Raw genomic sequence first — 22,052 nt, 5'->3', positions numbered from 1 at the left:
TAATATTGATTTAAGATTTATTCAGGTCATAATTACACACCGTTTGAATTCAATATCATTAAATTTTTGCACAAAGAAGTCGGGCGGCGGGGCGAACGACACAGCTGCTCAACAAACGTGCTTCCACAAAGATCATTCCCAACTTATTTTAGTACCACAGATGAACAACAACAGTTTCAGACACGATGCCCTGCCGACCACCATGAGACCATCCAAATGAGAAGCTTGGAATCATAGCAAATCTTTATATAAAATATCTTGTAAAATAAAGCACAGCCTTGAGAAATGATGCGGTGCATAAAAGGCATGCAGTCAACGTAAGACAGCTAAACATTGCGTGAGGTCGTCCACTGGTGGAAGCCGTTGCTTCAGAGTACAGGATCTCAGTGCTGTGACATGCTGCAGGTTAGGAAGAGAGCTAAATGTTGCTAGCTCAGTCAAATTACAACGTAACCACTACACAAACTTAAAATCCACACCTTCAATCCTGCATTGTAGGAATTAAATCTTTCCTTTTCTCCCACCAACAAGGACATGAGACGAGCCTTAGCTTTAGCATCAAACTGTACATCGGCAATGGTAACATACCATCATTTTCAAAATATTGCTCGTGGATGGATGGACTAGTAATAATAATAATAATAATAATAATGCCTGGACATAACGTATCTAATTTTCAGCACAGTTAAAAAGAATATTACAGTTCAAGTTAATAAAAACAATTCTTTAAAATCCTGTTTTCTAATTCGGATCTATTGCTACGGTGCGCTCATGTGAGACTCAGACATGAGTGTAGGTGACAGTCGACATGAACAGCAGACACGGTTGTGGCATGTTTCACTAATTACAATTACAACTGCCTGACTATCGACTCACGGTTCCCCTGAAAGGACCACACCAACACAACGTAGCTTTTCCACAGCAGAACCTGCTGGATGGTTCTAGAGCAGTCCACACCTTTACTGTTGTGCTGTTGAGGGATTTCCACATTTGGACATGTAATGGGGCTTTTTTCAGGGGAGAGAACAGCACCAGCACCAGCACCAGCACCAGGGTAGATGTGTTGCCAGGGTGGGACTTGGAGCAACCAACACTGCAGCCGTCACCTTGATTCCTTCACCTCCAGAGATGTTTCAGGTGCACAGACCCACGCTAGCATTCATAACTGGTACCACTGTAGTGGGCTTGAATCTGCCCACAGTCAAAGTCATGATGTCGCCTCCCGAGTTCAGTGGACTCTACGCTACCGGGGGACTGTCAAGGCTGAGGAGTCAGATGCGTGGAGGCGTTTCCACCGTCTCCGCTGGAAAGGCCACTGATGTTTTCTGCCTCGCAGGTTAAGAAATGAATGTTGCCCAACTTTAAGATGCAGATAAGATGGACCGTGGAACATTTTCCTCCTGGATGTGGTTTTGTGAACCAGTTTACAGGATATGCAATTCTTTTTTTTTTTTTCCTGAACAAACAAAAACAGAAAAAGATTTGAAGGAAGAAAAGTGAAATGTTTCTAGCTGTGTTTCTCACGCTCAGTTCCAAGTCAGCCAGTTCTCAGAGTTTGAGCCTGAAAAAGAAATCACTGTTTTCGGGGTCCTGGGAGGAGCGAGATGCTATCGGGGAGGGAGATTCTAAGGGAGTTAGCTGACTCAGCAGGTCAAGGCCGCTGCAGGGACTCAGAGCCACGCAACACGCCCCCTCGGGGTTCCCCCTCTCCTCAATGGGGCAAACAGGACCTCTCGTACCAGTCAGACTGAAGCTTGCACTCCTGGCTTGGACCAGGCCTTGGAGCCTCTGCCTCTCCTGGGCCTGTTTGGCCCTGTTTGCGATGTATCGCACCCTGCTCTGGCTCCGTGACGAGGTCCTTCGTCGCAGGGTCTCGTCCACTGAATCCTCCTGCGAGTCTTCAGGCCTGCTTTCAGGTGCAAAGTCCCGAGCGGTCAGAGGCTCCACGTCGGTCAGCCTGCGGAGCTGCTCCGTCAGGTCGCTCTGCGGCCGACACTTCTGCGGACCGCCTCTGCGCAGCTGCTCCCTGCTCGGCCTGACAATGAAGCTGCGGCTGATGCTGCGGTACTTGCTGTCAAAGTTGCAGGAAATGTCGTCAGAGGTCAGATCCCCGAGGCTTTTGGACATGGAGGACATGGCGGGCGTGGGGGCTTTAGCGGGAGCGGGCGGCCCCCTGGCCGACGACTGCTTGAGGCCTTCCATGTAGAGCCGACTCCAGGTGTGTCTCCTTTGAGTCAGTCTGCTGACCGAATCTTCTGAAACGTCTCGAGCTGCCTGCAGGGGGCGTGGCCTAAGCTCATCTTTGAGACAATCGTTTTGCTGAAGATTTGGGTTGGACTTGCTCTTGCTGAACATGTTGTGAGGAACCAACGCAGAGTGACGGCAGCTGACCCAGGAAGGCTCGCAGGAGTTGCTGGTGTTGGGCAGAGTGGCGAGGCTCTTCCGGGCCAAGTTCGGCAGCGAGAGGTCGATGACGGTGTCGCTGGAGGAGATGCTAGAGGAGGACGACATGCTTTCTCTGTGGCTTCCAGGGTCCAGTTTGCTCCATAGGCGGTCGGTCATGGTGGCATCTGTAAAGACCACTGGCACCGCCGACTGGGTCCGGCCAGCCGGGGCTCCACCCATCAGAACATGGCCTTCGCTTTTTGCTCGGCGTACCGGTGCATGTGACGGCAGAGGGCTGAAAAGTGCCCTCCTGGCCTGCACTGGTGGGACAGCAGGGGTTCCTGTGGACGCAGCTGCCGAAGGGGGCTGTGCTTCACAGCTCGCCTTCACGTCAGCTGCATCACTTTTCTTTCCCGTCATCGTTTCTTGGTTATCCTTCTGGTCTGTTCTGTCCCTCATGGGTGAAAGAGTGCCTTTGCTTGTTTGGGTGTACTGTTTTTCTTCATCAGGGTTTTTAACGAGGACGGACGAGGTTAGGGAAAAGGTAGCAATTTCCTTAGGTTCTCCCAACACCTTGGTGGGACTGCTACCCACTCCATTTGTAGTAAGAGCCAGTGGGGACAGTGCATTTATTGCTGTGGAAGGTGAGTGCAGTGGTGTAGATGTGAAGGGCTGTGAAGAGGGCCTCTCATCTCGAGTGGAGGCGCTGCGGAGAAAACGGCTGCTACTGGTATCTTCTGCATTCGGTGCAGGATATTGAGGGACAGCTGGTCTTCGCACTGTGGAAAAGTCTGTGGAGAGAGAGACAACAGAACGCATTATTGTCAAAGATGTCACCATCACTTCAAGCCTTGTGGTCATAGCAACATGAGATTTCAGGAGACTAACCCAAAGAGTTGCCCTGGAAACTGCCTGCATGTTGACCTCATCAGAACCAGATACCACACACGGATACACACCCGCTCCATCTCACCACTTCAGTTTAACTGCTTTACAATCGCTTGTGAAGTTGCTCTGAAAGGGTGCAGGGGGGCTATGTTCATATTTGGAAATCGTGGTCATTTATTTTAAAAGCAGAGAAAGCTCAAATTAAAACATTAACTTCTTTTATTGATTTTTTTCATTAATGTTACAAACTAAGAGACATCAGTTGAAAAACTGAATCCAGTAAAAAGATACAACCTGTTCAAAAACTTTTGACTGCTCCTATTAGTTTGTGTCCTCTGCTGCTGACATCTTTCCAGCTCGATGATACTTGACAACGTACACAAGACTTTTTGGAAGCAGTTGGGAACTGAACACCGAGTTTGAGAGAGGATACACACATCTGAGCATGGAAGCCTCTCTTTCAGTATTACTAGTGCAATTTGGTTCTGGGTGACGCCAAAGAAAAGCCCAGTTCAGTGTGACCCCTCCCACCCACCCACATTCAACAAAAATCCACATGAATTGTCCTCTCTCATGTCTCGTGTCTCATGGCCACGAATCTGATTTATGGCCATGAATCTGATTATATCCATTTAAGGACCAAACGGGTAAAAGACAGTTTTCATCTGAAATCACAACTGATGATCAGATTCAGAAGAGAAGCAGGTGACTTTAGGTGAATATGACCCCAGTCACGTGAACACCAGGTTAAATATCAATATCAAAATATCAATACCTCAAGTGTTAACATCTGCAAAAAATAATAGTCATAGATCTAATTTAAAAAAAAAAAAAAAAAAAATTTCCCCTTTACAAAAACAGGTCCATAAAAAAACAAACAAATACACAAGGAAACAAGAATGGAGTAAGCTGATACTTTAGTTTCTGATATAAACAGCTGAGATGAAATCCAACCAGAACTAAGTTTTGTGGAACAGGTCCGTACCTCCCTGGAGGGATGAGGTCATGGGTAAACACCTGACCTATTCCCGGGAACACAAAACAATCATCTCTCAAGAAGGTAAATGAAAACTGACGCAATGAAGCCTGCACGCCTGGAGCGGGAGAGCAGTGCAGAACTGATTGGAAGTATGCTGCTGTACGAATACTTTCATCTACGGCTGCAACGATTCCTTTAGTAACAAAAAATAAATATATATATATATATCATTGCGGGAGGGATTTCCTCTGCCTCGAAGCCTAGTTTAATTAAAGAATAAACTTAAAGCTCACGTTTCACACGGATTCTTTTTAGTGTGACACAACATGCTTACACGTACGCGTCGCCATAAACTGGAAGAAGACATTGTGAACAGTTTTGCTGTACAGACAGCGGCCCCAGCCGAACGCAGCAAAGCGAAAGTAATAACAGGAAGACACTGAAGATGTCTGAGGTGTGGGATCATTTTAGATTAATAATTAAGGTCCCGGTCTACATTGCGTAGGACTATTGTTCCAGACTATTGTGTCCACAGTCAAGCATTGCTGTTTAAACGTATTGGTTCTGAATGTGAAGTTGCACAATTAAAAGGCAATGAATATTTTTTAATCTTTTTCGAATACTAAAATAAGTGGGAAACAATTTGTATTTATTTTTTGTCTCAAAAAATATAGTTTGAATTAATTTTATTTATTTTTATTGGAAAATTTAACAGTTTACTATTTTGCATAATACGTAAATAACCGTCAATTGTTCTCATAAAAGGAAACAAACTGGTAGTTTTTTAAAGTGATCGCTTTGTTTTCTATTGTATATTTGTAATTGGGCTTTAATTAAGCAAAACTAAGTTTTATCCGATTACTGGATTAATCGATGGAAGATTCGATAAAATACTTGATTACCAAAATATTCGATAGCTGCAGCCCTACTTTCATCAGTACAAACGCAACAAACTCAGAGCAACATCGGTTGTTGGCCAGCTGCTGAAACCATGCCAGGGTAGGGACGCTAAAGTTACTGTTACATCATTAGCTAGCAGGGGAAACTTTACCATTATCAAGGATTATTGATCAGAAATAACTGAGACTGAAATACAAGTAGAGGACAAAGCGAGACAGCTTTGAGCACATGCAGCATGAGACAGCGTGAGACAGCATGAGAGAGCATGGGTCAGCAGTTCACGCCACAAACATCTTCATGTCAAACCGCAGATGACATGGAGGATATCGCTTTGACATGTTGACCTACCAAACTGCTGCCTAAAAGTCACATCAGATGTGGTGGACCAAAACCAAATGAAAAAAATTAAAATAAAAAACTTTATTAACGTCTGCAAAATTAACCAGTGATGCAAAAAAAAAACCCAATACTCAACAGGTCTTTACATATTCGTGCACAAGTCAGAGTTCTGGGAACTGTGTGGTCCATGCATTGGCGCTCTGTGGGGCCTCCACCCTTTACTCAATGATGTGGACGGAAAACGGGATTGGTGCTCCTACACCTTCCACCGGTGTCATTTCAAATTGGTGCAATTGGAGAACGAGTGAAAATGGAGAGGAACATTGATGTCAACCCCCACAAGGTCAGGTGTTCAGGTCAGAGGAGCAAGCAGTTGAGACAGAACTACTGGGGGGGGGGGGGATTCAAAGGCTGCATGCATTCAGAAAGTTTACCTGGCTCTGGTCATCCTCTTAATTCTGCACTAGGAACAGAGAGAGCGTGCAAAAGGGACAAAGAGGAAAAATGAATTTAGCCAAACTGGAAAGAGGGATGGGGGAAAATGGAGGCAAGGAAAGAGCTTTGAGAACAGAAAAAGCATCATCAAAGCAGGTTATTGCATTTTTATCTCCAAGCATGAATTTCAAAGCATTTTAAAGTGAAAAGACAAAGACAGACAAAAAGGCCGGGGATGTGATCGACCTTTGACAAGTACAGCATCTGCCAGCATCTTGGGACGAAACAGATGCCAGAACATTTTTCTGGTGTAACATGACCCGAAATTCTCACCCTTGTTGTCCGTGTGGTGGGCGTCACAATTTTTATTTATTTTTTTTCATTTTGGTGACATCCCGTGTTATTTTGTTGATGACAACATGTTGGCCACGGCATATTAAACGAGGGGCATGAGGGCGGGGCTTTAGTCCTAAAAGCTGGGGTCCAACCAGAAGACGACTCCCTTGTCATGTGAGGGACAAAAAGGTGCGGGGGGTGGGGGGGATCCATTTGGGAGCAGTGCACACATCTGCACTGTGTGATCCAAGAGCTGCTAAAAATGTATGTTTTTTATGTCTAAAACTGCAAAAGAAATAAAAACACGATGCAATCACTGACTTACAGTTAGCAAAAAAATAACTGATGACAATTTTAGGATTAGGATACAATTAATCGTTTTTTTGCAAATTAAAAAAATTCATTGGGTCTAATGGTGTGATTTTTTCCCCCCTGAGATTAAGATTCCTAACCGAGCTTTTGGTAGCTGTACCAATAATCAGCCTACTGAACTGATGATGCCGTCGGTAGAACCTGCAGCATCCACGAGCCTCCGGTCCCGGGGCCTCCGGTCCGGCACCGTAAACCAGACTGAGACTACACATCCGGCAGACTGACTCATCTCTCAATCTGAAGCGCTTCCACGCAGCTAACGTCACCTGCATACCGTCCTCCTGCTAACAGCCAAAGTTACCCGGGTTGTAATATGGGTAACGTTCAAGACCGGGGAACGAGAGTACCATCTGTGGCCAGGTGAGGACGGCAGCAACAGTGCACTAAAAATGATTAAATGCTTATTAATGTATTCTGGACACGTAGCTGCTCAAGTTAGCCGGTTCTCGTCAAAATGTAACCTGCATTCGGGTTTTAAAACTTACCACTTTTCTCGTCTGTCAAGCATGTGTAGCATTAGGTGGAGACAAACTCAGATCAGTTAAAACGTAGAGGATGAGATGAACGACAACTAGAGCCGACATCTAAACTGATGGAAGGATGGGTGGGATCTAATCTCATACTACCAGGGCCACAAGGGAGAAGGGTTCCTTACACACGGGAACGCAGCAGAACTTTTCACCTACACACGTACAGCACGACCATCTCTGCTAGCTACAACTCTACCGGGCTATCGCTACGTCTTCCTCGGATACATCTTACCAGCAAAAAACATGGGCGACTTGTGGCGCAACTCTTCCATTTTCTGGGCAAACAGGGCGTTCATCTCTCGCTGCAGGGTGCCTGCAGCCCTCCTGCGGTTGTCCAGGATGGATCGCGGCGGCAGCATCGGAGGAAACTCCAAGCTGCTCAGGCTGCCAAAGCTGTCGCAGCTGCTGCTGTCACTGAGCAGCAGAGCTTCTTTTACGTTAACGCTGGTCAGCGACGGCTGCGAAGAACCACAGACGGCACCGTAGCTGGGCGGCGTTTGCTGCCGCCAGCAGAGGTTGGTCTTGGAGTCGGGTGCGAAGCCCGGGGCTGGCGTTACCGCGTTGGAGGAGCGTTTACGGGGAACGCTGCAGGACCGGGGTTTCTTGTGTGACACATCGGTCTGAGGCCGGAAATACTGGGGACCCAGAGTTTGTCGGGCTTTGGATCTGGAGAAAGGGGCGCTTCGAAGGAAGGCCTGGGGCGAGCACTGAAACTGCTCTTCCCCGCTGGACCTGGATTCGGGGGGAGACTCCTGTAAGTCTGTATGCGCAGCTTGGCGCCGAGGCTTGGCAGGTTGTGGTGGAACGTGTCTGTTGGTGGATGAGAGCATCTCCTGTCTCTCCTCATCTGCACTTTTGAACTCGCACCCCTGTCTCTCGTCAACCTGACCCTCCCTTTCACCCTCCGGACTCTCCTCGGAGCCAATCACACACGAGATGCAGTTGGAGGACATCCCCACCCTGCCTGAGCTATTCAGTGCAACTCGGGCAAACACCCCCGGCTTCGTGTCCAGCGGCTCATGAAAACGGAGACGACTGGCCCGTTTCAGCGGTTCGCTCATAGGGCGCCGCTGATCAAAACGTGAGCTCTTACCTTTACCCTCCTCTGGGTGGAAAGCTCCATTTGTGTCAGGGTGGTCCCAGGGGCCTTTGGTTGGATGGGATGCGAGTGAATCCCCATTGCGATGTTGTGGTGGAGTGAACTTGTACGAGGCGGCAGCACAGGCCTTGTCCCTGTCCTCAGACTCCTCACTCGCACCCTCCGAGCTGTTGTCTTTGGTGTCGATGGGAATCTCTGGAAAGCCTTTCCTAATTTTGGACTGACCTCTGGTGGGGGCGCTGGCAGTGCGGCGCAGGAGGTGGGCACCAAAGGGGTGTCTACGGCCGTGCTGTACAGCAGCATGGCTGTCCAGGGAAGCCTGCTTTGGGTTTCTGTGAAACAGCCCTTTTATGCCGCTGGCTACTCTGGCCTGACAGAAAACAAAAAAGCAACAACAGATTAGTGTAAAACACAAAGTAAATCTTCGATGACAGTAAGTCAGAGGCAAGAAAAGTCCTTGCTTTAATGTAAGTGACATGAGTCCACACAACACGAGTAGTCTTTGCACAGTGAGCATGCTTAAAGAAAACTGTCCAACAGCATTTACCCAGGAAATTCACGTAACATCCCAGAATGATCATATATTAAACTGCTGCATGATCATTCAGCTGTGATGCTGGACATGCTGACCATCTTTGAATTCCAAGTGGATTCAAAGAGCTAGATGCTCCTACACATCTGTGCACGGCAGCTGCAGTCTCAGAGCAGAATATCAGCTGGAGAAACAGCAAACATGCTGGAAGCACAGTGTTTCTCAGACGGTCTACAATAAAATGTGAGGTTTTCATCTGCTCTTCTACTCTGATGCTGCCTAAATCAAGAGAGGGTGGATCTGACTGCAGACAAATAATTTAATTAAATAAATAAAACCAAACACAGTGCTTCAACTTTTACTTCGGTGTGTGAAACTGTTCAGCCCTTCAAAATAAAAGACATTCGATAATGGGAGCTGGTGTATTATGGTGTGTGTAGCTGGCTTTCAGACGGTGGTACACGGCAGGGTTCAAGGACCGTCGGGTGAAGACACACAGGCAATGAAAGTGGGGATTTCTGATGATTACGTTGGACTAGGCGACAGACGTGAAACCAAACGGTGCTTCAGTGAGGCAAGGCATCACGGGGCGTCAGGAAATTTCCCAGATGAACAGTACAGAGACCTCAGTTTCCTCAAGTTCCAGACAGGAAGTGGTTAGGACACAGTTCCTGAAGTTCAGGAACTTCTCGTGTGGGACACCTCTGACTGGGGAAATGAGATGAGAAGCTGCAGAGGTTTTGCCAATTATCTGTGTCCAACCAGCAGTTAAATGAGGGAAGTTGGACTGGAAACGACATCTAACTTTTGATTCGTCCACGTGTGTGAAAAATGCAGGAGCGAGATCTCTACCCCTGGGAAAGCTCCTGGATGTTTGAGGTTATAAATCCTGAAACATGGAGTGGAAGTGCAGCGACACGTCAACACTGAAAAGGGTTTTTTTTTTTTTTTTTTTTAAATCACGAAAAAAAGGGGAGGGGCAATGGAAAGGAAGTAGATCCAACTGGTCGGACTGCTGGTCACTAGCGAGACTGATTAAGAGAATTCAACAGCAAACACAAAGACAGGATGGAAAACAAAGATACTTCTGGCTGAGTGAGTGACGTGAGTTGAGATGCAAACGTTTATGTTCAAACTTTTGAAACGTGCTTACGTCCCATCTTACTCAGAGCCAGACGACACGGTGGTAGCGCTAAAAGCCCTGTTCTCTCGTGTTGGTGATTACTTATACAATAGTCAAAATTAAAGCATGATGTTGAACAGCTGTGATGCTTCGGTGAATTAATGGGGATTTGTCTTTTTTACTGTACTTTTACGGGTCCGCATGTCCCAGCAGGTTCAGCAGATTCAGCAGGGTTCAGCTAGTCCTCGCTTCAGTGCCGGCGGCAAGAAGGACGTTTGGACCGATTCATTAGCATCATGGGTCACCATAAGCCACGTCAGCCGAGGTGAACTGGGAAACTAAGGCAGGAATACTCCAGCCAGCCTGCTCGTACTGAACCATTTTTAACATGCCACCAAGCAGTACGAGGAAACGGAGACTTCAGGAGCACTCCTGATGAAACCTGTGGTTGATTCAGTCTATGGTTGCACGTTAACAGTTAAGGGGCATGATGGAAACATAAGCCCTCAAATGTACCAGCTCCATAAACCCCCGTTGTGCTGAACCCAACAGAAACTTTGGGTTGTGAGGTTGACAGCATTGGATCTACTTGCTGGGTTGATGAGATGTAGCCAAGCCTTCATAACTCATGTGGGGCATGAGTTGGCCTAACATTTTTAATGCCATTAGTTGGTTGAGAAGAGGGGGGGTGCTCTACCAGAATATTAATAAGGTGGGAGTTGCTCATGCAAAATGCCAACTGGGTCTCACTACACCTGGGTTCTGAGTGGCAGCTTCAAGGCTCCTAACAATTTCCTGCTTTTAAGTGGAGCGTTTGATAAAAGAGGGGTCCACTGAAATCACAAAGACATAGAGAGAGAGAGAGAGAGGGTGAAACTCAGAGAGGATGAAAGAGAACAATATGCTGGGGTGAGGTAAGACGGAAGTCACGACAAGAAGCACACAGAGCGCTGAGAAAGAGGAAGTTTAAAGGCTGGAAATGGTACAAGAGCATAGACACAAACGCCAAATACAGTAAAAACATTAACAGTGACTGCGGCTTCTGCTGGATTTAAAGATGAAGAACATCATTATAACCAACAAAAATGTCCCTTACTCAAGTTAGGGGAAATAACAGCAAAGTCAAAACACACTACTGCTGATCAGTTCGCCTAAATACGACATGCCCAGCAGTTATTGGGCGGTAACGTGAGGAGGAGGAGGGCTTCGCTCGAGTGCAGGATGTTGTTAAATCTTTCCAGATGCTTTGCTATTTATTTTGTAACAACTGACACATGTCACCTGTCCTGATACTTTAGGTGCGAGATATTCAGCGACTTCCTCAGGAGTACTCACCTTACCGGTGATGTCATTCACAGCCACATGAACAAAGATGGAAGCTTCCTCCATACCTTCCAAGTACACGTGTCGATAACCTGCACACAAACGTGATGGAGACGTCAACTATCTTGGTTTGCAAAACCCAGGCTGTCAAATTGATTCTGCTCAAAAAATAATATAAAAAAGAAATAAAAAAATAAAAATAAATAACATAAAAAAAAAGGTTTTGGTGCCTTTTGCTAAATAGCATCTAGTAACCAAAGTGAAAGGATTTGCAGGAGATGAAAACGAACATGTTGATCCTCAAACCGTTACAGAAAATACAGTTCCTAATTCCTGCCAAACTTTTTTCTCCTCAAGTTAATGTTATGATCAAGTTTGGTGATTTATTGGAGGTGGAAGTGACGTAAGTTATGTCTCAGACAGGATCTCGCAGGCAGGTAAACATCTTCCCGTGTAACAGTGCACCGTAAACTCAGTTGAAGTCACTTCTAAAGTCCTGTGCAAGATTTACTCTTGTTAGGTTTCTTGCTCGGTCTCTCCTTTCCTCTCCTCTCTTCTCCTCTCCTCTCTCTTGTTGATGTGCGATGGTGAAGTAAAGTGATACGCAGCCAGCATAAAGACTTTTTTTTCTCAACTTAAAGAGACAGATATGGTGGCTGCTTATGAAGCTTCAGAAAAGTCGGCACACATTCCTTAAAAATCAAAGCAGCACAACACTGGTTTTAGAAACAACACAAAGAGGTTGTGACGCCGTTTGAGGTGGAAAGTCTAACCGGTACAATAAAGAAAAACGTAACCGTGCCCCTTCTTCCAAGCCTGCTACTCGTGTTACTGGAGGTCAACGCCAAAGGCAGGATCAATGTTTTCGGAGGTCACGCCAGGAACGGGACACGGATCGGACTCCGCCGTGGCGTCTTACCTGGCATCATGCTGTTGAAGGCGATTGTGCGCTGCCCGATGAAGTCTTGGCCGATGGGGTCATGATCCCACACGAGGAAACGCACAAGGGTCAGCTCCGGCATGTGGACCGTGAACACCAGAGTCTCCTCCCACATCGGGTTGAACCCTGAAAAATGGTCCCGAGGGGGTCAGGGACGGAGGAGGGAGGGAGGGAGCGGTTGAGAGGGGAGAGAACGGGAAGAGAGGACGAGTCAGGAAGGTAAGGCAGAAAGACAAAAGGACACAAAGCAGTTCAGACAACGGAAGACAGACCAGGAGGGAATCAGAGAGCGAGCTCAGCATTCATCAATTATTCACAAACAGCAGCCGGTGAGGTGCTGTGTCAGCACTTCTTCTTCATGCTGAACTATCAATTATACATCAGAGGAAGCTCAGACACACAAGACAATCACGTTAAGACGAGGTATTGCATCAGGTGCCACATCCATGAAGCACCTGACGGAGACGAACCATAGTTCTCCTCACTCAGACATGTGCGCTTCAGCTGCCCAACAGCATCATGGAGTAACAGCCTCCCATGAGCATCAGGGGAGGGGGCTGTCAATCACACTGGTTTAACCAACAAACAGACATCCCAGGCATCACTCAGAAGAATACAGCGAGATACTCCCAATAACAAACACGATACATCCTCCACAGCAAAAAAATAATATCCACACAGCAACCAAATCTCTTTTCTTGGGTGGGTTGGGGGGGGGGTTGGGCCACACCTGGCCAACACAACAGTTACAACAACAAAGATCACTCGCTTTATTGCAACCAGCCCATGCAGTCCGTGCCCCTACCCAGACCGTTACCGGCTCACATCACTGATTAGTAAAGTAACTGGGCCTTAACTGCTCAGTTCCAGTTAAAGCTGCAAAGATCGACGACTGCAGCCGTTATGGAACTTTTCAGACGTCTATGTGTAATGTTCTTTACGTCAAGTCACTTGAAAAAGAACATAATTAAACAGAAATACAGTTCAGGAAACTAACACAAAAGCATCAAGGTTGGACTGTTACCTAATCACACAATCTAAACACAGAACAGCTTCCCACGAGGAAACGGGCGGATAGACGGAGGGGAAGCTGTGCTCGGACCTGCGGACATTAATACCTCACTGGACTTCAGCATGAAGTTCTTCCAACCAGAGGATCTATCACAGCTACGAGACACGAGAGACATGGGATTTCAATCCTCAACATGACGTCAACAGCTGGACTGAATGACAGCTGCAACTTTTTAAGTTCCCTTTTAAAACACAAACGATGATACGGATCGTTTTTGTCAGTTTAGATCAAGATGCATTTCCTGATCTCATTTCATTTGTAATTCATTTATTTTAGACATAAACCCTTCATTGATCTTGGTGTAATAACCATGTAACTACTCTACTAAAATAAACCATTAATCATATTTTTTATTTCTTTTATGCTCCAAGGTCCACTGGGCAAAAACATGAGCAGGTCACTGGACGAGGCTGGAATAACAACTAAATCTGGGCCGGCGAGCCAGAGCCACACACACACACACACACACACGCACACGCCCCCAGGCTGTAGTGGAGAGGTCTTGAAAGGCCTTTAACCTTAAACCTCGACAGACGCACAGAGATTAATCTTATTTAACAAGAAGATCAGAATTGAACAAAATGATTCATTTCCACTGCATTTGTCCCATTTTAAAATCAATACTGGTTGTTCTTCTAAGGCAGCCAGATCATTTTCTAACCATTAAATGCTAAACGCACCGTTATCATCCACCACTCTGGTCTGTTCTTTGCAGCAGTCGACCGGGAGGCCAATGATCTCCACCTCCACGAAGGGATCGATGATCTGAAATCACATTATTGCACTTCATTTAAGACTCTCCAATGCATCAAGTTTGCAAAGGTTTCTGTAATTAGAAAGAAAAACAATGCGTTGAATATCAAGATATTCAGTAATCAATGGAGCAACATTTACATTTAAAAGGCAGCGACACATTTAATCCAGAGCTTTTGGGTTTTTCCTCGGTTTCCTGGTTGCTTGGCTCACTCAGAACCTTCAGAGACGAGCAGCAACCCCAGGGATGTTCAAGCTCACGTCTTCCTAGTTTTATACTTTAGAGACTTTTAGTCTCGAGGACCAAATGACATTCAAACTTTTTCCACTGAAACTCTCCTCATGAGCTTCATGTTTCTCCTATTAACTCTCCAAGATTAACTGACCAACAGGAGCACAGTGCATCTGTTTGTTAGCGCGTCTAGTTACTTAAAAGTGAATAAAACTAACTACAGTTGGACATGAGTATCCTACCTCTCCTCTGTCTCCCAACATCGAATCTTTGGGTTTGGGCAGCTGCTGTCCGCTGATTATCTTCAGCACCAGCTGCTTCTTCATCCTACCTGGTATGGGGTCCTCCAAATTTGGGTTGAAGGCACCTGAGATCAGAGGACAGAAGGTCAGATCTGTAGTTCTAAAACTGATCAGCATGAGTGGAGCTGCTTAGAGGTCAGAGTTCAACTGGAGTCCCTGTCCTGTACAGACCTTCACACATGCAGGCGGGTTTGACGATGTAGCCACAGTTGCCGTTGCTGTAGAACTTGGCTCTGTTGAGCTGCAGGACACGCCCCTCAGACTGGTAGTTGAGTGCAACTGAAATTAAAATATCCCACTCCGTTACCTTTATCCAGTGGTAACAGGTTTCATAAATGTTGTACGGCTTTGGTGGGGGAATAAAGCAATCAACGCAGCTCCCTGGGCGGAGCGGAGGCACGTACCGAGCTGGCAGCCAGCGCTCCAGAAGGGCTGGGGGTTGAAGTTGGAGGAGTCCACGCGGTAGGAGGACGGGTAGATGCGGGACAGCTGCCGCTGGTTGAACTGGATGAAGCCCGTAGCTTTCTGCTGCATCATCTGGTGGGCTTTGGTCTCGCTGAGCGACGACACCTGCCAGCTGCAGCTTGCTGCAACGGACAAGCACAGGTCCCAGTCACTCCCAGCAACCTCCACAACGTACGCTGGACATAAGCTGCTGTGCACAAAAGTCAGACGGAAACACTCGATCCGGCCAAGCAACTAACGCAAACTTTTAAAAAGACTGGATTTAAAACAATTGGGACAAAATTTGTCATATGTGGTTTTTGTTAGTTTATGTTTTATGTTAATGATTATATTTCTTGAGGTAAGATATTTAAGAAAACAGTCAACCAGCCAAGAAAAGCACAGCCGCTGGATCGGGCCGATCCCGCTCGGAGCGCCAGCAGCCACGTCCAACGACCGGAGCTGCTCACCTTGAGTCTCAATGTCATCGAAACCCACAGAGCGGGTGTACTTGACCAGGTCAGACAGGGCTCGAGAAAGCTTCATGGTTTTCTTCTTTCTGAGGGACCAATAAAAGACAGCAGCTATAAGAGTGTGCACAAGGAAATGAAATGCTTTCATAGTGATGTACAAAGGTTTTAAGATCATTAAACAAGTAAAATCAGAGAAAGGATCCATCTGATATCGGCATAATACTGAAGAATGGTTAAAATCACAACGGAAATCGTCAAAAGTGGTACCAAAATTTCTGTCGTTTAATCATGAGAAGTAAGAAAAGGGTCAACAGAGTCGGCAGAATCAGTGGGGAACTTTGTGAACGCCCACAGAAGACTCAGAAAACCTGCTTCGCTGTATAAGCGTGTGTTTTCCCGACGTACTTGCTGTGGTGCAGCGGTGCGCGGGAGGCGCTGCTCGTGCTCTCCGGGTCCGTGTCCGTGTCTTCAAAGCTTGACGTCTTCTTCAACTTTGACGGCTTTTTCTGCTGACAGAGATTGAAGTTTTAAGGGACCCATGAAACGGAGAGGAAGCGCTCTCTTTAAGAGAAACAGCTATGAAGTAGCATTTCAGACGTTGGTGGTAAAAATCATGACCAAAATTAGGGAACGTTAAATGTCAACTCATTTTACTTTAAACAGATTCCTTTCAGGTGATCTGTCATCCCTCAATGTGGTGAGCTGAATATGGATTTTACAAGGGCTGACAGATTTGCTGAGGGTGACCTTCCGTCCCCTGCAGCCTGGGACACTTTGGCACATTTCAGACTTATGTGACCAAACACAAGTGTAGATTTCCAGCGTGGGAATGACTGATGTCAGTCCAAGGACACGGCTTTAATGCAGAGGAGGGAAGTGATATTGAGAAGAACAGATCGCTTATCTGACATTATCAATATCAGTCTGACCTCATGAGAAGGACTGACGGATAACAGACAGACAAATGAACACTGGTTTATTCTGTAGAAGAGGAAAGCTGGATCTTTTCAGCCGTAAAGAAAAATCCTGCTTCCACAGCTCATGTTTTCATGACCAGACTAATTGGATTCATCGACTGAGATACAAGCAGGACAACGTCGCGATCAGTGAGACGAGAAGTCCAACCTTGCGCTTGGAGAAGCTGCCAATAAAGGAACGGCTGGAACGTTTGGTGCTGCTGGGATTGGCTTCATCCGCCGTGTCTGTCCCATCGTCGCTCTTGCCCTGAGAACAGAGTTAACAATGAAATTAGAAATAAAGGCTTTGCTCATAAAGCCTTCATTATATGAGACACACAGCATTTTAATATTTTTAAATGAAGGGTACAAGCAGGACAAGTCCTGCAGGTTAGTGGTGTCTGGAAACAGCCTGTTCTCAGAGAAGACGATGCTCCTCCGTGCTACTAGCGCTTAGGAGCTCCTTCCATCATTGTGGAAACATTAATAAAAAAAGAGGATCGTTTTTGTCAGACGATGAGCACGTTTACACGGACCACAATACTTCAGTCATAATCAGATTACGGCAACACTCCAATTAAGAAGCAGCCAGCCTAAATCTACTTAAAGTCTGATGAGAGGAAGCAACAGTCACACCGAGGCAGGTGGAGCATGCCGATCATAGTCGCGTTATGAACACAGGTAAACACTGTAATGGAGTTTCTGCATCAGTAAATTCGTGAAGACAACTCTTTCCCACCAGTCTTTACTTCTCATCCTCCTCCAGTACAACAGAGATATTTGCGTGGGGATACAAAGGTTGCATAACGAGACTACGGCGACACGATGAAGTAAAAACTGGATTCACCAGCTTCTTTAAACAAGTAGAACACTGAATATTACAAGATGTAGTTGAAGCTTTAGCTTTAAAGCTTTAAAATTAAACAAAAAAAAAAAAAAAAAAAACACTTATGGATCGACAATAAGTCACATGGAGACCTTCAACTCAGACTTTTTTTTTTTTTTTTTTTTTTTTTTTACAAAACTCAACTCAGCTCTTCGGCTATTAAGTTTCGGGGATTAATTCGTTGGCAGTCCCTCTGGAATAGCTTACAGAACGGACCAAGAGGAAGTGACACTGAACGTAATGAAGGGATTTTATGAGGAATTAAGCAAATGTGTGACACATTAATAAGAACTGCTTTTATTTAAACGATATAAACACTTGTTTGGAGAAACCTGGTGGTTATATCTCATCAATCGAGCACCGTTTAAAACCGTTTACTGCCAGGGTACAGATGCCTTAGGGGGACAGGTCAGGGAGGGGAGACAAACTGCGCGCTGGCAGGAGCAAGAACAATACTTCACTCACAAAGCGACAGTATTCAATGTTGTATTTCTAAGGAAGGATGAGTGTAGTGTGTGTGTACAATGAGAGAGATTTAAATGTCCCCGTGCAGTGATTTATGTCCCTTTCTGCTCCTAAACCTTTCACAATGATGTTGGGTTCTTTAAGGGGCAGAGGAACGATACGACGAAACCTAAAACAGGCTGCAGCTTTTGCTGTATCGCAACAATTTACCGCAAGAACTGGAAAGTCTCGCCTGTCCCAGTCCCTTTCCCAGCCTGACGGTCGTCTGAGTCTCCGGCTATTTACCGTCCACCTGAGCCCGATACTCTTAAAATCATCACATTCTCCGCTCGCTCACCCCAACACAATGTTGCTTGGTGACACACCTTGTAAATATCAACGAAGGCCTTCGTATGCCGACAGCTTTGGATTACAGCAGTTCACCGACTTCCCCGCACACTCCCAAAGACACATCCTGGACCTGATCTGCTGCTCTGGCCTTGTCCCCTTTAAGCTCATATCATTTAGTGTCAACCCCACACTATCCAAAACTAAACCGTCTCGCCTCATCCTGCTCCCTGATACTAACACCCAGACCCGCCAGCTCAAGGACGTCAGCTGGAACGACTTTGCCACCCAGAAGAATACGGTTTATAGTCACATCCTCCACTATAAAGACATGCTATACACAGCAAAATCTCAATATTTCTCAGACCATACAGTTCGGTTGGTGGTAATACACTGTTAATACAGCGCTATGCCCACAGGACGGTCTTCTCACTTATACTCAACAGAACATTGTAATTCAAATATTCAAATGCAGAGATCGAGTGTATCGGCCAACAGTTAGTTCAGTCATGGACTTCACCTCTCCTACCCGCTCAAACGTCCGTCTCACGTCTACTTTCTCGGTTCAACCTAGTATTTGTTGTGTCATGTTTTTTACTGCTTTTTGACCACTTAAATCTCAGATATTACTTTTTTTTTGTTTGTTTTTTTTCTGTTTTTTTTTTTTAAAAAGGCAGAAAATTGCAAAGAAAACCATGAAAATCCACTAAAACTTTGGTTTTATTTTAGATTAAAAAGTGAAATTATTAAATCAAGCCTTTCAATAATGTTGATGTGAGCTTCCAGACTCGTCCACGTATGTTGTACATGTAAAAATATGACATTTTTGTTCTCACCTACAGTTCAGAAACGCTGGTTCAGAACAACTAACACCAACACCAGACAAGCCCTTCATTTAACCTGCGTATGCTAACTCCCGTTACCTTGCTGCCGGTTTTCTCTGCAGGTTTCCCAGGAGGGAGCGCCGCGATGGTGAAGCTGTCTGGGTCCTCTCTGTCCCGGATCTTGGACTCCTTCATCAAGTTGTCCAGCTTCTTCTTTGCCATGTTCTCCACCTGCTTCCTGTTGGCAGAAGTCTGCAAGGACGAAGCATTTGTAGGAGTTGTTTTACAAATATAAACTCAATTTCACTCCTATTTTACATCACAAAATAACAAGGTAAGATTTTGAGTCATCAGAAATAGATTGTTGCATTTTAGTAAAGTATGGATACATTTTTATTTACCTGCTAAAAATAAAGTGTTTATACCGACATAATCTGACATGATTCATTTCTCCACTACTTAGGTTGGACCCGCCTCCTCCTGCTGTACACATCGGTCGTCAAGGCTGCCAACTTGCTTAAAAAATCTAAAAATCTCTTGAGTACGCTCTCCAACGACATGATCAGCATTAAAAAGAGCAGGTTGATCAAACTGTGGCTAAACTCATGGAGGAGTGCCTCCATTACTGAGCAGCTGCAGCTCGTCTCTGAGGTGCACATCTAAAACAAGGGCATTTTCCAAGCATAATTAGGTGACACTGACACATTTACAGTCAGTTTCATCATCTAAAATTGGCTCTTTAACAAGCATTCTTAAAGTCATTCCACTGTGACCATGTGGAGCCACACAGACGAGGTAAGACAGCCACCGACAGTAGTGCTGAGGACGGGTTTGCATGCCTTGTGATCTTATTTTGTCTCACTGGAGGTCTTTCACCTGGGACAGACACGTGAACATTTGTTATGTGCCGCCCCCATGTGTTCAGAAGTGATATCAATCCATATAGTGGCTTTAACAGATATTTTAATCACCGTCTCTGACTGAGTACGATGTCTGAAAAAAGGCAAATAAAAGCTATAACTTTTTTTTTTTTAAACAGTATGAGAGAAGATAAAAACCAGGAAGAAAACAGTAACCGCTGATGCTGGTTGGGTCCAATGCAAATACATGCAGTCTGTACTACTTCTCTGCATGTCACAATCATAATATTTAGAGGAAATAGTGATATACACGTCTGTACCTTTTATCATTCTGCATGAAAACAAAAAGGCATGTTTTATTTGGCCATGTCTCCCAACTCATGGCTGAGAGGACTTTAGGGACTTAGACCCATCCTGTACTTTTTTGTGTGCTTTAGTTTTCCCCAATCAGGAAAACTTCAGATCAAACTCCAGGCAGCGCTGCATATGGAGTCAGTTATTAAAGTAAAGAGCTTCTGCTGAGAAGGACATCTCAGTCTGCAGTTGAGTTAAAGTAGTCTACACGTGCGTTACATAACATGTACATCAGTCCAGGCTGTAGGATGAACGCATGCTGCAGCAACAAGACATCATTCCAGAGGTGAGAGTTTGCCCAGGAGAACTTCTGTCTGCTTAAAAAATTAATTAACAAGTACCATCTGGACTTGACAGTGTGTGCAGCAAACGACTGTGGATAAATAAGTTGTCTTTTCATCAAATTATGTTTAGCTGTATATAAAAGTAGCTTTAACAGTTATTGTAAAAATCAGGAAAATGTTAAGTTTTCTACCTTATGGCTGAATTTGACAACCAAAACTTCAAGCATAACGTGATCCAAACCACCTGAGATGCAGCAGAATAAACTTTATATAAGACTGAAGGACTTGTTTTGTCTGAGAATCCTACTGAGGAGATCTCTTTGCTAAGTGTTCTCAGTCGGGTTCGCTTTAAGTGGAAGACGCATCGAACAGAATCCCACGGGAACTTGGACGTTCAGAGATGGAGCAATACATTGCGGCATAAACCACAACCTCCAGGATGTTGATGATGTTCATGCAAGACCACAGTAGGGAACAATGGAGGCACATCTGTTATGCAGTTCTGTTGAAATTACAGTTTTACAGAAGGATATTATTCCTTTCAATGATTTTCACTCCTGCTTTTCATTCAGAGATGCTTGAGGACACAAGGAACAGACATTTATATCGACCCTGAGATCTTTCAGTGGTATGTGTCAATGATTAAATCTCTAAACGCTTTCACATCGAGACATTCTCAAATTGTTGAACTATTTACAGCCTTTCACCAAGTAATGTTTGGGATGCTCTCCCTTTTCCTGATCAATTATTTTAGCCTTGAAATACAACCATAAAAACTATTTCTGTCCAAGAATGTTGCCATTAAAATTATTTGCAACGAGCAAGCCACCACGTTCTCACCGTTAGCATTTAAACTTGTATCAAGTTCAGTCAGATATGGCCTCTAACCGGGTGGAACTTCAGAACTGCAGAGGAACTGACACGGCTTCATCTTTCTGCAGATATGCTGTTCAACATGCAAGTTGTCCTCCTTTCATAGCCTTCTCTTGTTTGTTGGCATCAGCGTTGTTGGTTTTATTCCCCGTTTTAGTTTATCCTATTTTCCTTATGCTCAAATAAACTTTCAAACTAACGATTGCGTCATATCAGATGCTTAGGGGCTGTGATTGTCATTTTTTAAGATCATATAATGAATATTGCTTTAACATTTGAATGTAGTTTTGTGCAGGAGTTGCAATAACCACAGTTCATAATAAGAATAAAGAGTATAAGTATAAATCTTTGTGCAGGATTAAGCATAAAGGGTGAATAAATAAATGATGTTACCCAGAATAACTCCACTTTGGGTATAGCGCACATACTCAGTTCAGCCACATGATGGCAGAGTCTATTCATGGAGCAATTAAAGAAGGAGAACACGGATTTACACTTCAAAATGAAGTGCAGAGATATGAACATGTATATGGATTCAGACAGGTTTGATTTTACTCATAACTTTGATAAATAGTGTTTGAAGCCTTACAATTTGTGGAAAGCCTAATTGATTCTGTCATGCTTGCATGTCAGCGTGCATGCAGTATTGTGCAGATGTTACACCCTGGACAGGTCACCAGTCCATCACTGGGCAACAGAAAACACCAGACGGACAACTGTGCATGCTCACACTCTCTCCCACAGTCATTTCAGAACCGATCCACCC

At 45.1% G+C, this 22,052-nt stretch overlaps 1 protein-coding gene across 1 annotated transcript in view; it reads right to left on the bottom strand.

The window, feature by feature from the left end:
* The window catches only part of plch2a (phospholipase C, eta 2a), a 214,483-nt gene continuing 192,431 nt past the window's right edge, over nt 1-22,052 (bottom strand). Inside the window, exons 12-23 of the mRNA XM_061735579.1 lie at nt 19,015-19,167; nt 16,583-16,681; nt 15,863-15,963; nt 15,455-15,543; nt 14,945-15,127; nt 14,712-14,819; nt 14,481-14,605; nt 13,934-14,018; nt 12,161-12,307; nt 11,254-11,333; nt 8,258-8,633; nt 1-3,176 (exon numbers count right to left, since the gene is read on the bottom strand). Of these exons, the coding sequence (XP_061591563.1) occupies nt 1,549-3,176; nt 8,258-8,633; nt 11,254-11,333; nt 12,161-12,307; nt 13,934-14,018; nt 14,481-14,605; nt 14,712-14,819; nt 14,945-15,127; nt 15,455-15,543; nt 15,863-15,963; nt 16,583-16,681; nt 19,015-19,167 (3,174 nt within the window). The 3' untranslated portion in view covers nt 1-1,548. The remainder of the gene's footprint in view (nt 3,177-8,257; nt 8,634-11,253; nt 11,334-12,160; nt 12,308-13,933; nt 14,019-14,480; nt 14,606-14,711; nt 14,820-14,944; nt 15,128-15,454; nt 15,544-15,862; nt 15,964-16,582; nt 16,682-19,014; nt 19,168-22,052) is intronic.

This window comes from Cololabis saira, chromosome 12 (genome assembly GCF_033807715.1).
Source record: "Cololabis saira isolate AMF1-May2022 chromosome 12, fColSai1.1, whole genome shotgun sequence".
NCBI lineage: Eukaryota > Metazoa > Chordata > Actinopteri > Beloniformes > Belonidae > Cololabis > Cololabis saira.
Note: the sequence above shows the minus strand (reverse complement) of the source record. Positions and strands in the feature narration are given on the sequence as shown.